Source organism: Pezoporus wallicus, unplaced genomic scaffold, assembly GCF_028554395.1.
Source record: "Pezoporus wallicus isolate ANWC-B61680 ecotype Strahan unplaced genomic scaffold, APGP_CSIRO_Pwel_v1 contig_818, whole genome shotgun sequence".
Taxonomy (NCBI): domain Eukaryota; kingdom Metazoa; phylum Chordata; class Aves; order Psittaciformes; family Psittacidae; genus Pezoporus; species Pezoporus wallicus.
Window position 1 is genome coordinate 2,388,166 of NW_026636248.1, and position 12,846 is coordinate 2,401,011.

At 52.9% G+C, this 12,846-nt stretch overlaps 1 protein-coding gene across 1 annotated transcript; it reads left to right on the forward strand.

Annotated features, from left to right (window-relative positions):
• The first annotated feature begins 708 nt into the window (after window positions 1-708).
• On the forward strand, window positions 709-9,088 carry NRN1 (neuritin 1). The gene is made up of 3 exons (XM_057399303.1): window positions 709-1,160; window positions 5,091-5,235; window positions 8,267-9,088. The coding sequence occupies exons 1-3, from the start codon at window positions 1,106-1,108 to the stop codon at window positions 8,496-8,498; spliced, it is 432 nt and encodes a 143-aa protein (XP_057255286.1). The 5' UTR covers window positions 709-1,105; the 3' UTR covers window positions 8,499-9,088.
• The last annotated feature ends 3,758 nt before the right edge of the window (window positions 9,089-12,846 follow it).

A 12,846-nucleotide genomic window follows, 5' to 3' on the forward strand; every position in this document is an offset into this window, starting at 1 on the left:
CACCCCAGACCGAGCCTGTCCGGACCAGGGCTCTGCATAGCCTCGGAAGGCGCCATCCCCTCCACGCAGCCCTGTATCCCGTTCCCAGAGGATGGGGTGCTGTGGCCCTCAGCCGCAAGAATCCTGCGGTCCCACCGGGTCCCCCCCAGGGCTACCCCACGAGCGACGTCTTTCCCCACGCCACCCTCTACAGTCCTGCAGCCAGGCTGCTGTCACCGGGATTGAGCACAGGCTGTAGGACCGGGAGTGACTTGTTCCCCCTTTCTCCGCTCCCCCCAAACATCATCCTGGGGGATGACGTCATGGTGGGGGAGGGGCGGGCAGGGGGAGGGGACCCTCGCACCTCTCTTTCCCTCCTCCCCGCTCCGCAGCACGGGGGCCGGGCCGGCCCCAGCCCCGACGGGGCGGCCCGGGGGCGGCGAGGATGGAAAGGGGGTTTCTGCCGTGCTATCCCCACCTCCGGAGGGGCGGCTCCTCCGCCTGCTTGTCTGTGTGCGTGTGTTTGCGTGTGTTTGTGTGCGTGTGTGTGTCCCCATCCCTTCCCGCATCCCTCCCGCCCCGAGGGGACGGTCCCGGCTGCCCCCCCCCCTCTTGCCGCCACACAGGGCAGGAGGAGCCAGATGGGGGGGGGGGGGGGGGGGGGGGGGGGGGGGGGGGAGAAGTTTCTCGTCGATTAGTGGGGCTGGGGAACATGGGGAGAGCGGATAAATCCAGCCCGCGATGCCTATAAATGGCGTTTCTCTTCCAAGATGCACAATTTATAATAATAATAAAAAAAAAAAAAGGGAAAAGGGGGAAAAAGCCCCGGTCCGTGTCGTCCCCCCACGTCAGGGCCGGTGGTGGGCGTGAGGCTGTACTTCCTCCGCCCCCTCCTAATGGAGCGAACCATTCCCAGCTAGTCCTCCTCGCCCTCTCCCTCTGCCTCCCTCTTTCTCTCTTTCTCCTCTCGTCTCCCCCCCCCCCACCCCCCACCCCCCTCCTCTTGTCTGCAAAGTCCTCCGCTGCTCGGAACTTGTTGGCAATGCCTATTTTTCAGCTTTCCCCCACGTTCTCCAAAGTAACTATTTAAAGATCTGCAGCCGCAAATGGTTTTACTAAATGTAGGATGGGACTTAAGTTGAACGGCAGATATATTTCTCTGATCCTTGCTGTGCAGATAGGTAAGTGGACTGCCAGATTCGGTACCAAGTTGTGTGCACCGGAGCCCGGCTCATGCATGCAGAAGCGGAATGTCGGAATAACCTGCGCTGACGGCCGCGTTTCGGGGCTGCGGAGGGACCCCCGCTCCTCTCCCGCTGCCTCTGCCTCCTTCCCAGTGGCAGCTTCGCGGTTCTTCACGGTGGCGAGGCAGGGGGGTTGGCAGGAAAAGGGAGCCGAATTCTTATTCCTCTTAAATCACTTTCGTTGTTCGTTTTCTTAAATCAGTGCATGCTCACTCATACTTCGCTTTTTTCCCTCCTCTTATTCTTTCCCCTTGTTTCCCCTCCTCTGTGTCCCCACGAACGATTGCATTTGTATCTGCTTTCAGATATCCCCTGCATTGCTTTCCACAGACAATTTGGGGACTCCAGTGCTAAGAAACCCCCCTCCCCTCCCCGCTCCCCGAGGGACAGAGAAATACGAACCTGCACAAAATGGCTTGCGAGAGATCTACCTGGAAAGTTTTTTTGCAGAAAATCAGGGGGACAAGCGAAGAGCTCCCTTTGGGAACTTGGAGGCTTTCCCATTTGCAGAGCAGCCTAAAAATAAACAAAACCCGTCACTAACTTAAAGAAATAAGAATCTAGCCGAATGGGAGATTAAACAAATAAAAATGACTTAAAAATCTCCAAGTCCCACTGCCCGATCGTTAATTTTGTGGTCGGACAACTGCTGTCGAAAAACGAGCGGGTCAAAAAAATTCTATATATGCTAAGTTGCTTAAAATAGAACAGGTTTCCCTCCACACCGGTATGTGTTTTTGTGTGCTCGTTGATGGTTTTGTTTAATATCTTCGGGGTTTCGCTCGTTGTTTTTGTTGGTTTGCTCCCAGGTTCATTTTATTCCACTTTTTTTTTTTTTTTTTGCTGAATTTATTTATTCGTTTTAGTTGCAAATATTAAACAATCTCCAAGTTAATGACCACTTTGGTCCTGTACAGGCAAATGTGAAATATTATTCATTAAACATATATATTCCCGAGCATGATCCAAAACTGGACTTCAAGCAAAGGGCGATTAAAAGTGCGTCTTTTATTATCCAGATTGTCAAGTGTGAAGAGACCTTTGAAAATATTTGCCTGCAAAGGAATCCTGCTACAATTAAAAAAATAAATAAATGCTCGGCATTGCTATTTAGAGATCCTTTTGCTCGGTCACCCTCCTCTCCAGACAGTCTCTGCAGCATTCTGTGGGTACCAAAACAGAGAAAAGGAAAAAAGTAGGGGGGAATAAGGAAGGGAGAAAGGAAGGTGGGAAAATGCCTTGAACATTTCATCATCGAGGAAAAAAAAAAAAAAAGGAAAGAAAGAATGAGATGAAATGTTGACCTCTGGAAAATGTGGTAAATACGATGCAACCTCCTCCATTCGTATTACCATTCCATTTTTAATGAGGCTGAGCTCTTCAGAAGGCCATTTTCTATACTATCAGAGAAAGAATGGGGAAGGCATTATTTGGATGTTATCCCTAATTTCAGTCCTTGCATTTATTTTTGTTTGTTTGTGCGTTTGGAGGAGGAGGATTTTCTCCCATTTGCGTTTATTTGGTTCAACCGAGGGAGGGTTTTATTCACGGTGACATTTCAAAAGGTAGCTAGAGTGTCTGGGAACCGCCGTCCCCGGGCTGGCGGGAGCATGAGCAGTCATTTGGAAAGTTACCCCCAAATATTGCTGCACACCGCAGAGATGGTGGCGGTGCGGGGTTTGCAGTGCCCTGAGAGGGGATGGCTTTGAAGCTTGTGGAGAGCTCCTTTCTTCTCTGTTCCTCCTTCTGTATTTCGGGTAACCTTCTCCGCCCCCGAAATCAAGTTTGTGGTTGTCGGTGTGGGGTTTGCAAAGGGCAGCTTGCCTTTGCCCCGTCCTCGGCAGCTGCTGAAATGGATGTTCTGCTCGTTTCCAATATGTCTATGCATCGGGGCTTAAAAAGAAAACATTGTTTATTGATGTGCTTACGTATTTATTTGGGCAGAGGGACTTGGAGCTGTCCGGAATCCCTGACATTCTGGGAGGTGATGGGGGGGAGCAACGACCGAGTCCCGGAGGCGGGCGCTCAGGGACAGGTGCAATGGACCAAGCGCAGCCAAAGGGCAGGCGGACTGAGAGGAAGGGGAGTGGGTTTCGGGAGGAGGCAAGGTCCCTTACGGATGGCTCCCGCGCTCCTGCTGCATTGCAAATTGCTGCACACTCCTGTCTTTGAAGGAGGGGGGCGGGGAAAAGTGGGGGCCACGGCAGAGCACAAGCGACCTAGTTCAAGAGAGATCCCGCTGCCGTTTAACAGCGCAGGACGCTCTCCTCAGCCTGTGCTTGATTTGTTTTTTACATTTTTAATGGTTTTTTTTTGGTACTGGTGTGGTTTGGGGCGGCTTTAGGCCGGGGTACCCCGTGCGGGGGGGAGCGGCGCAGGCACGCTCGGAGTCCCTCTGCCCCCGAACCCGACCCCCTACCCTGTTCCGGGTCCGACCCGGGGCAGGGCTCCACTTTGGCCCCGTATTTCCAGAGCAGCCCGTCACATTTTGGAAGAAATCCTAGGCTAGTTTCCCCCCCCTTTCCCGCTGCAGCTGCCGGCATCGGGTGGCGCGGGTTTTATAGGACATGGTTTTACCCTCGGGATGGTCCTCGGTTCTTCTCTATTTGTTTGCATGGCTGTTTTTTTATCCAGTAGCCAATGTCTGTTGCCTGTGGGGATTTGATGTGACGGCTGGTGCCGGTGTGTGTGTGTGTAGAGGGGAGTGGCCACCAAGTCATGCTAGCCATGAATCAAACGGCAAGAGAGAGATCTGGGTTGAAAGAGTCGCTTTTGGAGTCATCCATTTAGCTTGTAACCAGTGCCCGGCCAGGAAACACACTCATACCGTGCCACAGCCATGCTCTGGGGACACAGGCCGAGAGGGGACCTCCACCCCAACAACCGGGGGCTCCTCCGACAGGAGGAGTGGGGAAGATCCCCCTTTACCTTCGCTGGCTGCAGTGCCATCCCGGCTGCGCCGCCCGGGGTCGAGCCCAGGTTCTGGGGACACGACGGAGTCCCCAAGCCCCGTCCGTCCCATCCCCCGTGGGCCTGGCCCCGCAGCCGATGGCACCCGTGAGGAGTCATCATCTCCCGCACGCCGTCATTTTCCTGCCCCGTTTGCAGGCGGTTGGTTGTTCTTGGGGTTGCTACTACTGGGTTTAACCGAGCACCGTTTCCTGCCTAGATCCCGAAGGATGCCCGAGGCAGCAAGTTTCAAGGAGAGGGGTCCACCCCTGCCCCTTCACTCCCCGCTGCCCCTGGGAGGGGCACCCAGTTCAGTGCCTATCTTTGGGGTCGCTTCTTTTCCTGTCTTTATGGCAGCTCTTTCTAGTGATTTTGTTCCCATTATTGTTGTTATATTTTTTCTAGTCCCGCTGTGTCTTGAGCGGTATTTCCCAAGCGGCCTGGGCGAAAACGAGCCGTGTGCGTGCGTGTGCGTGCGTCGGCGTTTGTGCGGAGAAAAGCGCCTGCTGCTTCGAGGCGCAATTTTCTAACAAAGGAGCAAGTCCGGGGAGAAGCAGGCAGAGCATCTTCCCCTATCCTCCCCTCTGCCTCGCCCCTAAAACGGGGAGGGGATTTGGGGGGGGGGGGGGGGGAAGAAACCCAAAATTGAAAAAGAAAAAAGATAGGGTGGGGCGAAGAAAAAAGGAAATAAAATAATACTAAAAAAAAGACTGAATTCAACCTCGCGGGCATTGCCCGCCCACCCCCGCCCCTGTGCTAAAAGCCCCTGTCTCATGTCCTCGAATGCCCCCCCGATGGCCACCCTGACTTGGTCCTGAGGGGCTGGGGGGAGAAGGGCGGTCGGCGGGGTGGGGGCCGGGGGGGCGGGAGCCGACGTCGTTGCTGACCTGTGCCCCCCCCCCCCCCCCCCCCCCCCAGCGTACCTGGTACAGGCGGTGAGAGCGGCGGGGCGGTGCGATGCGGTCTTTAGGGGCTTCTCGGACTGTTTGCTGCGGCTGGGCGATAACATGGCCAACTACCCGCAGGACCTGGACGACAAGAGAAATCTCCAAACGATCTGCGCGTAGGTCTTTCCTCTCTCCTTCGGGGCCGCGGGGGGAGAACGGGACGAGGGGTTCACTCGGGGCTGGCAAGCGGGGAGAAGCTGGATGATGGCGGTGGGAAGGGAAGCCACAGAAGTAACTCTGGGTTTGGCGCTTTTAGGGTTGGAATCTCTGCTCTGGGGTCCCTTCAAGTGCACTGCCATAGGGACAGGCGGGCTTGGGGAGCGGTGCTGTCTGGAGGGAGTTTTTAGAATGCCTTTTTTAGGTTTTTTCCCTTTGTGAGCCTGTGTTGGGTTTGTTTGGGGTTTTCTCCTCTTTTACTATTTTATTTTATTTTTATTTTATTTCCCCCCTCCTTAGCTCGCCGCTTGTATTTTCCCCCTCCTCTTGCTGACAGTAACTGCACGGGGACTATGGTCCCTTCCCTTTTTGCTGCCTTTGGGCCCTAAGCTCACTGGCATGCTCCGGCGCTCAGGACAGAGGCAGGCCCGGGAAAGGCAGCATTCTCTGTTGCTGAGGAGGCCATTCCTCGCGAAAAGACATGTTATTAAAACGAAAAGAGACGAACCACAGTGTTAATCTCCCAGTGGCAGAGGAGCTGTCGTCCCAACAGCAGCTCTCCTCAACCCCTTTGCGCCTCCGAGGAAAGCCCATTCTAACCCAGTTCTGTCCCGCTCCTGCCACAGAGGGAAGGAGAAGGAAAAGGAACGATAAAAGGGAATAGTAATACTTACTAATAAAAAGGAAAACAACAAGGGGAAAAAAAAAAAAAAAAAAGGAGAAAAAGAGCTAGCCTTGCAAAATCGGCTCCTGCTCCTCTCCTTCCCAATTTCCCTTCGAAGCTGAAGAAACTGGGGCAGGTGGGTGAGACCTAAATTTGGGATATTCTTCCCCAGAGCTCAGGGTAGTGGATCTTACCCTGGAAGGGGAAACCTGGGGAAGCTGCCAGGGGCCTGTGGCCCCCAGCTCCGGTCTCACCTACTCGATGCAGGGTCCAGCGTCCCGGGCAGGGAGGCAAAACCAGGCCTTTTCCATACGTCAAGGGGGAAAAAATAAAACCAAAAAGGCTGCACTGGGTTATTCTCCTGTCTCCTCACTGCTGTTTTCCAGCACAAACTCTCCCACCAAAAAACAAACATAAAAAATGCCAAAAAAAACCAAAAAACAAACAAAAAAAAACCAAAACCCCCAAACAAACAAAACCAAGCAAAAAAAGAGAATCAAATTTAGAAACGAGATAAGGTCGTTAGGCATAAATATGTTTGGAATAGAGTTGGTTTTTTTTTTCATTTTATTTCGCGAAAATCAAAAAAGCAGACAAGAAAAGGAAAAGTGAGGTGAGAGAAAAAGGGAAGGGGGGAGAAGAAAAATAATAATAAAAAAGAAAAGAAAGAAAATTAATAAAAGGAAGAAAAGGGGAAAAGAGAAAAGAGAAAAAGGAAAAAAAAAGAGAAAAAGGAAAAAAAAAAGAAAAAGAAATAAAGAAGTAAAGGAGGAAAAAAAAAGGTAGAAGAGGCTCTGTAACCCTCTTCCTACCTAGAGATTTCTGAGTCAGGCACCTACTAAGTCCAGCACCGCTCTGTAAATGCTGGATTGTGGTTTACCTTTTATAGTGCATGAGAGGCAAATACTCAGGGGCAGTAGTGCCCTAATATGATGTCCTTTAGCCCTGGACTGCCGGACCAGGGATCGCCTTGACCAGTAAAAAACCAAGCCCCTTTTCCCGACCACCTCCCACCACCCGCTTGCCTTCCCCCTGTGCCGGGATATGTATTGAAGAAAGATGGGGAAAGATTTAATTTTCCTTTGGGAGATGCAATTACAGCAGAAATACTGCAGGAGAGGCACACTCTCAGACTCTGGCTTCTCAGTATCTCATTATTTATTACAAATGTAGCAAACATTGGGAGTCTACAACCAGCTTAGAGTGCTCATAAATTAGTGACTGTAGGACTACTTAAAAAAAAAAGAGAGAGAGGAGGAGAGAGAAAAAGAAAATCAAGATCTAAATTTGCAGGCGCCTGCCTTGAGGCAAGGGGAAAATAGGAGGCAGAAAGTAGATTCGGGGTAGATTCGATAATACAGATGTGGAGTAGAAAGGTCCTCCTGCACACACCCCCCCCCCCAAGAGGTGGGGCAGTGGGACGGGTCCTGACCCTGCGGCAACCGCTGGTCCAGTCTACGTGAAAAAGGGGATTAAAAGAAAAAGAAAAAATACATGTGGGAAGAGCTGGAAATTATCTTAGTGAAGGGGAAACCCTTCGCTGCCTTTAGACCCTTGGCCATAGATCAGGAGTCCCTCCCGCGGGCCGGTGCGGGATGGCCAGGAGGGACCCTTCTGGACCAGAAGGGGAAGATGCTCCTTGCTTTTCCTTTTCTCCTCCTGCCTACCCGTTCAGCCCCCTCCCGTCCCTGGGCATCCCTCCCTGGGGCTTCTAAGGCCACACCGGGACTCTCCAGCATACCCCTTCCCGCCTGGGAAAAGCGATGCCTTTCCTACTCCCATCTACTCGCTCCCACCGGTGACGAAGAACCCTCGGTACGAGTCTGTGGCCTCCTGGGCTGGCGTCTGACATCTGAGGGTGCATCCCCCGCTCCAATCAGGCAAAGATCCCCTCCAGAAGAGACCTAGCAAAGCAGCGCTTGCACACACAGCCGCACACACCCAGCCCGGGCTGCTGCCGAAGGCGGGGGTGGAGAGAGGGGACCCCTGAAAACGCAGCCAGGGGCGGGGGGTCCTTTGCCCAGCGCAAGGCGTGCTCTCGGGGAGGACTGTGGGGCAGCCCCGGGCAGGTGGAACAGGGGCCGAGGTTCCCTCTTAGAAACCGGTGTCTCAGCGGGGAGAGGGGGAGCAGGGGCAGGGTTTTAGGGCGGGGGAGCCGGCGGCTCCTCCCCCCCCCGGGCGCCATCCCCCCTTTCAGGCATGTCCCTGCTGTCGCATGGGGGTAAGAGGGATGTGGGCGGACGGCGGGCCCGAGGGTGTGCGGGAAGGTGTTTGCGGGAAGGTGGTTGCGTGCCTGTTTTGATGCCGGCTGCTCTCCCCAACTGCAGGTACTGGGATGATTTCCACGCGTGCACCCTCACAGCGCTCACGGATTGCCAGGAAGGAGCGACAGACCTCTGGGAGAAATTGAGACGGGAATCCAAAAACCTCGATTTCCAAGGCAGCTTATTTGAACTGTGCGGAGGAGGCAGCGGCGCGGCCCGGTCCCTGCTTCCGCCGCCCTTGCCCCTGCTCCTGGCGGCCCTGGGGGCCGCGCTAGTGACCTGGCTGCCTTTCTAAGGGGGGCGAGCACACTCACACCCACACCCCCCCGTGCTGGATCTATAGAGGAAGTGTCCATCCCTTGCTCTGGGGACGTTGTGCTTTTCTGTGGTTGATGCTGGTGATGGTGGTGGTGGTGGCTGATGGTGGTGAAACACCCGTGTAGGACTGTGGAAGCGTTCTCCCTTTATTATTTTTTTCCTTTTGTGTTTTATTTGCCAAATGTTACCAAACAGGCAGCGGCGCGCAGCCCGAATCGGACCTCAGCTTTACTATCGCTTCGAATCAAAAAAATAGAAAAAAATAATATTAATAATAACAATAATAATAATAACCAAACTCGAGCCCTCGTTGTGCAAAAGCAATCTCAGGAACGGCTCTGGGCCACCTAACGCTAAGGCGCTAAGGCTGTAAATCGGCCGGGCTACCTCCCGGCCAGCCACGGTCCCCCTGAAAGTGCGGCAGGGTGCGGGGCGAGAGCAAAACCGCAGCCAAACACAAAAATGGCACGGGCGATGAGTCCAAGGGAGATGTCCACGTGTGAAGCATATGGTGAATAATTCACAATCTCTCATCTTTCCTCCACAGTCGCTTGTTTTATTGGTCATTCCACTGAAAAAAAAAATAAAAATAAAAAAAAAAAGAGAGCATTTTTCCTCAAGGAGAAAAGAGCGAGCGAGAGGGAGAGAGACGGGGGGGGGGGGGGGGGGAAGGAAACGAACAGTTAAGGAAGGAAGGGAAAAGCGACAGAAAAGATGTATCTGAATGCCCGGAGGAGTGAAGGAATGCTGCTAACAGATCTCTGAGAGTTTACCTTTACTTGCTGTTCGAAGGCATCTTTCCGAATTCACTGCCTTTAATTTTTTCCTCCTCTTTGTTTTAGATGTTACACATATCAGTAAAATACCTGAATATCCAACCGTAGAGATCACAAAAAGGGGGCTTAAATGTAAAAATAAAGAAAAAAAAAAAAGAAAAAAAAACAACAGCAAAATGGTTTTGAAAAAAAGAGCCTTGATTTTAAAAGAGAAGAAAAATGTAATTTAAACAAAAGTTTATTATAAAGTCAATTCAGCAAAAAAATAACAAAAAAAGATTTGCTACAAAGTATAGACTGAAGTATAAAATAAAACAATTATTGTTTGAAATGAGGCTGTCGTCCTTTTTATATGGCTAGAGTATTTCGACAAGGACAGGGCTTTTAAGGCAAGGAGGGCTAAATCCCGAGCCGATCCCTTGATGAAAGGGGGAATTTGAGTTCACACAAGGACAGGGCAGCTCAATCGGTTAGTGGGAACCTTCCTTTTTTTTTTTTTTTTTTTTACTTTTTTTCCCCTTTTCATTTCTTTCTTAGAAGCCTGCTATAAATCCTCCCACCCTGCTCCTTCTCCTCCTCCTGACGCCCCAAACTGCAGCCCCCACCTTCCAACCCCGTTCCCAGCTGCACGGAGCAGGCGAAGGGAACCCCGGCTGCGCGGCGGGGCGGGCCCGCTGGCGCAGAGCGGTGCGGAAGGGCGCAGAGCCCCGACGGAGGAGGAAGGGCGAGCAGCAACCACCATTAAGGAGGAGGCTGCGGAGCCGGGGCGCAGAGGAGCCCTTTCATAATTAATAAGGCAGCTCCGCAGAAGGAGCAAGGGGAAGGGGGGACGGTGTATTGATTTCACAGCAGAAGCTGCTCTAACCTCAGCTATTTATAGGCGCCTGATGCCTTTATGGAGAAATACACACCAAAGTGTAAACACGTCCTTTTTACTTATAAGGCGAGAGCCCAGCTGGCGACAAGGGGCGGGTGGGTGAGTGAGTGGGTGATGGGAAGGTAGGGGCCACGAACTGGTTTGGGGTGATTTATTCCGGTGGGGAGCCGTTGCCCGTGCAGTAGCTCTCTTTTGCCAACGGGTAGTAGGGTGGCAGGGTCTCCCCCGCCTTTGCCCCCTCTCCCTGCTCCCCTCCCTTCCCAAGGTCCGCAATGTAATGTGTAAGCAATAGCAAATGTAACAGTTCATAAATCAAACAGTGGGTCGCAAGCCAATCTGCATTTCCCAAACGGATTGAATCCCAGCAACGAATGCGCTCAGGAACTGGAGACTGGCGCTTTTACCACTGGAAGCAATGTTGATTTTTTAATGATAAAATACATTATGCCTGTATTGGGGGGAGGGGGGTATCTTTGCAGAGCTCAGCCTCTCTTCGGCAGGCACAGGTCTGCTTGCATTTCGTTTTCCTTTGCCCTCCCTCTAGACTCACTCCCCACAACCACCAAAGAAAAGGAAAACCCTGGAGAGCAGAGCTTTGTTTAAACGGTTTGGGTTATTTTCCCTCCCCATAGAGGATCTAGACCTAAATTGATTTTTCTGTGCACATCTCTTGTATTCATGAGGTCAGGCGCGGTTGTTCCGATTTCCTGTAGCACCAAATGCCAGCTGCCGGAGAGAGACAGAGTCCTCGCTGGGGTGCAAGGGGCTCCGCAGCCTGCGGGCTCCGTTGCCTGGGCCCCGGGGACCTTTTCCCCTTTCCCCGACGGCAGCAGCAGCATCGCCCAGGGGGGACCGAGCGCCAGTCCCTCCGCAGCTGTCACCCACCGGCTCGGCGCCGGTAGCGGGCCTCATCTTCCCTGCTGCTGGACTGTGCCAGTCCGTGGGAGGACGGTGGGACGCCCAGCTTCTCCTCAGGCTGAAGAGAAAGCTGAAACTACGTGATAAGGCGATTTTGAGTTCGTTGATGGACTCGAGTTGTTTTCGCGTGAGGTAGAATTATTACTCCATAATTAGCACACCCCACAGTTAGCCCTCCGCTGAGGTCAACAATAAAACCGTGGCAAACGCAAGAAAAGCAACAGAGCAGGTCGAGAGGCGTCTGATGGCCGGGCTCGGGCCCCTTCCCTCCCCGCTCCGGGCATCTCCCGGGGAGCATCCAGTTTCGGGCTCCCAATTGTCGGGCACTCATCCCCGAGGCATTCCTGGCGAGCCGGGGCGCAAGGAGGCATTTGCTGCTTAAATCCCTGCATTGCACCCCCGGGATTTCCCTCACAGGCGGCATGGACAGCAGCAAATCCCACTCCCACAGGCTCAGCTCGGTATCTTTTCCGGGGAACAGCAGCAACTAACAAACCCTCCACCGCCCTTTCCCCTCTCTTCATTTTATAAGAACCCCTCAATGAGCAAGGCATTGGTTCTTGCCCTTTCTGCCCCTTTCAGGTGTTATTTCTGAAGCCTGAGTGCAATGGTCGATTTACATACATATATATTTAACCTAGGGATGATTGTTCGTTCTTGCCTTGTTTTTTGGCCAAGGAAACAGGAGCTCTCCCCCAGGTGCCAGAAAGAGTCAGACTGTACCCAGTTTGCCTCTTGTGATCCGGCATCTGCAGGGTTTGCACGGACTGGAGGGAGAGGGCTGCCGGGGGGGGAGGCCGGGTGTCCCCTGTTGGTCTGGTCCCGTTGCCTCAGGCAAAAGCCGGTGAGGTTCAAGCCTCTGAACACCCCTTAACTCCTGGGCAAACGTGAGCTGGTGAACTGGGGAGGAGGAAAAATGCAACAGAAAAGTATTTAAATGTTGACAGCAACCACAATAAAATTATCACCTACTTAAACAACAAAAAATGCACAAAAACGGAGGGAAAAAAAAAAAGAAAAAGAAAAAAAGACTAAATGCAGATTAACAGGAAAAAAGACCCCACAGCTCAACCGAAAGCCAAACCAGTGCTTTTCTAGCTGGCTGGATATGGATCACCGGGGACGGTTGCAGCCACTGCGGCTCTGTCTGCCCTAATTCCCCTCCCCAGCGCCGACTGAGCATCCGCAGTCCCGGGGGGCCGCTGGAGCCGGCTCCGTTCTCCCTCCCTGGGGCCGGCCGAGCCCGCTTTTGGCAAGCTACTGCTCTTTGCCAGCCGCCAGCTTCTAGCAGCCTGGCTCAGCCCTGAGCTGCTCAGCCCGCAAGGGCTGCCCTCTGACACAGTGAGAATGTGCCAGCACTGGGCTGGGGTGGTGGCGGTCGATATTTTTTTGCTTTAAAGGGGAAAAAGGTCCCTTTCCCATCTGCTCCCATTCAAAGGCTGTAACAGGAAGATGGAACGGGCCTGTGCTGGGAGTGAAAGCTTCAGCCAGGGCACACAAAGCTGAGGAAAAGCTGTCTGAATGGTAAAGAGGGCAAACAGGCTACTCCTTAGGGAGGGAGCAGGGAGAGACGGCGTGAAAGTAAGGACTTTTGGGTGTCTGTATCTACATCTTAGAAGAATCAGAGAGATGCTGTTGGCCCGTGGCTGCTTTGCACAGTTTAGGGACAAACATACCAGTGACTCTCCCAGCCCCCTTCCTTTGCAGAGGCCTGTTTAAATCTGTGCAGTTGCTTTCCTGCCCGTTGAAATCCA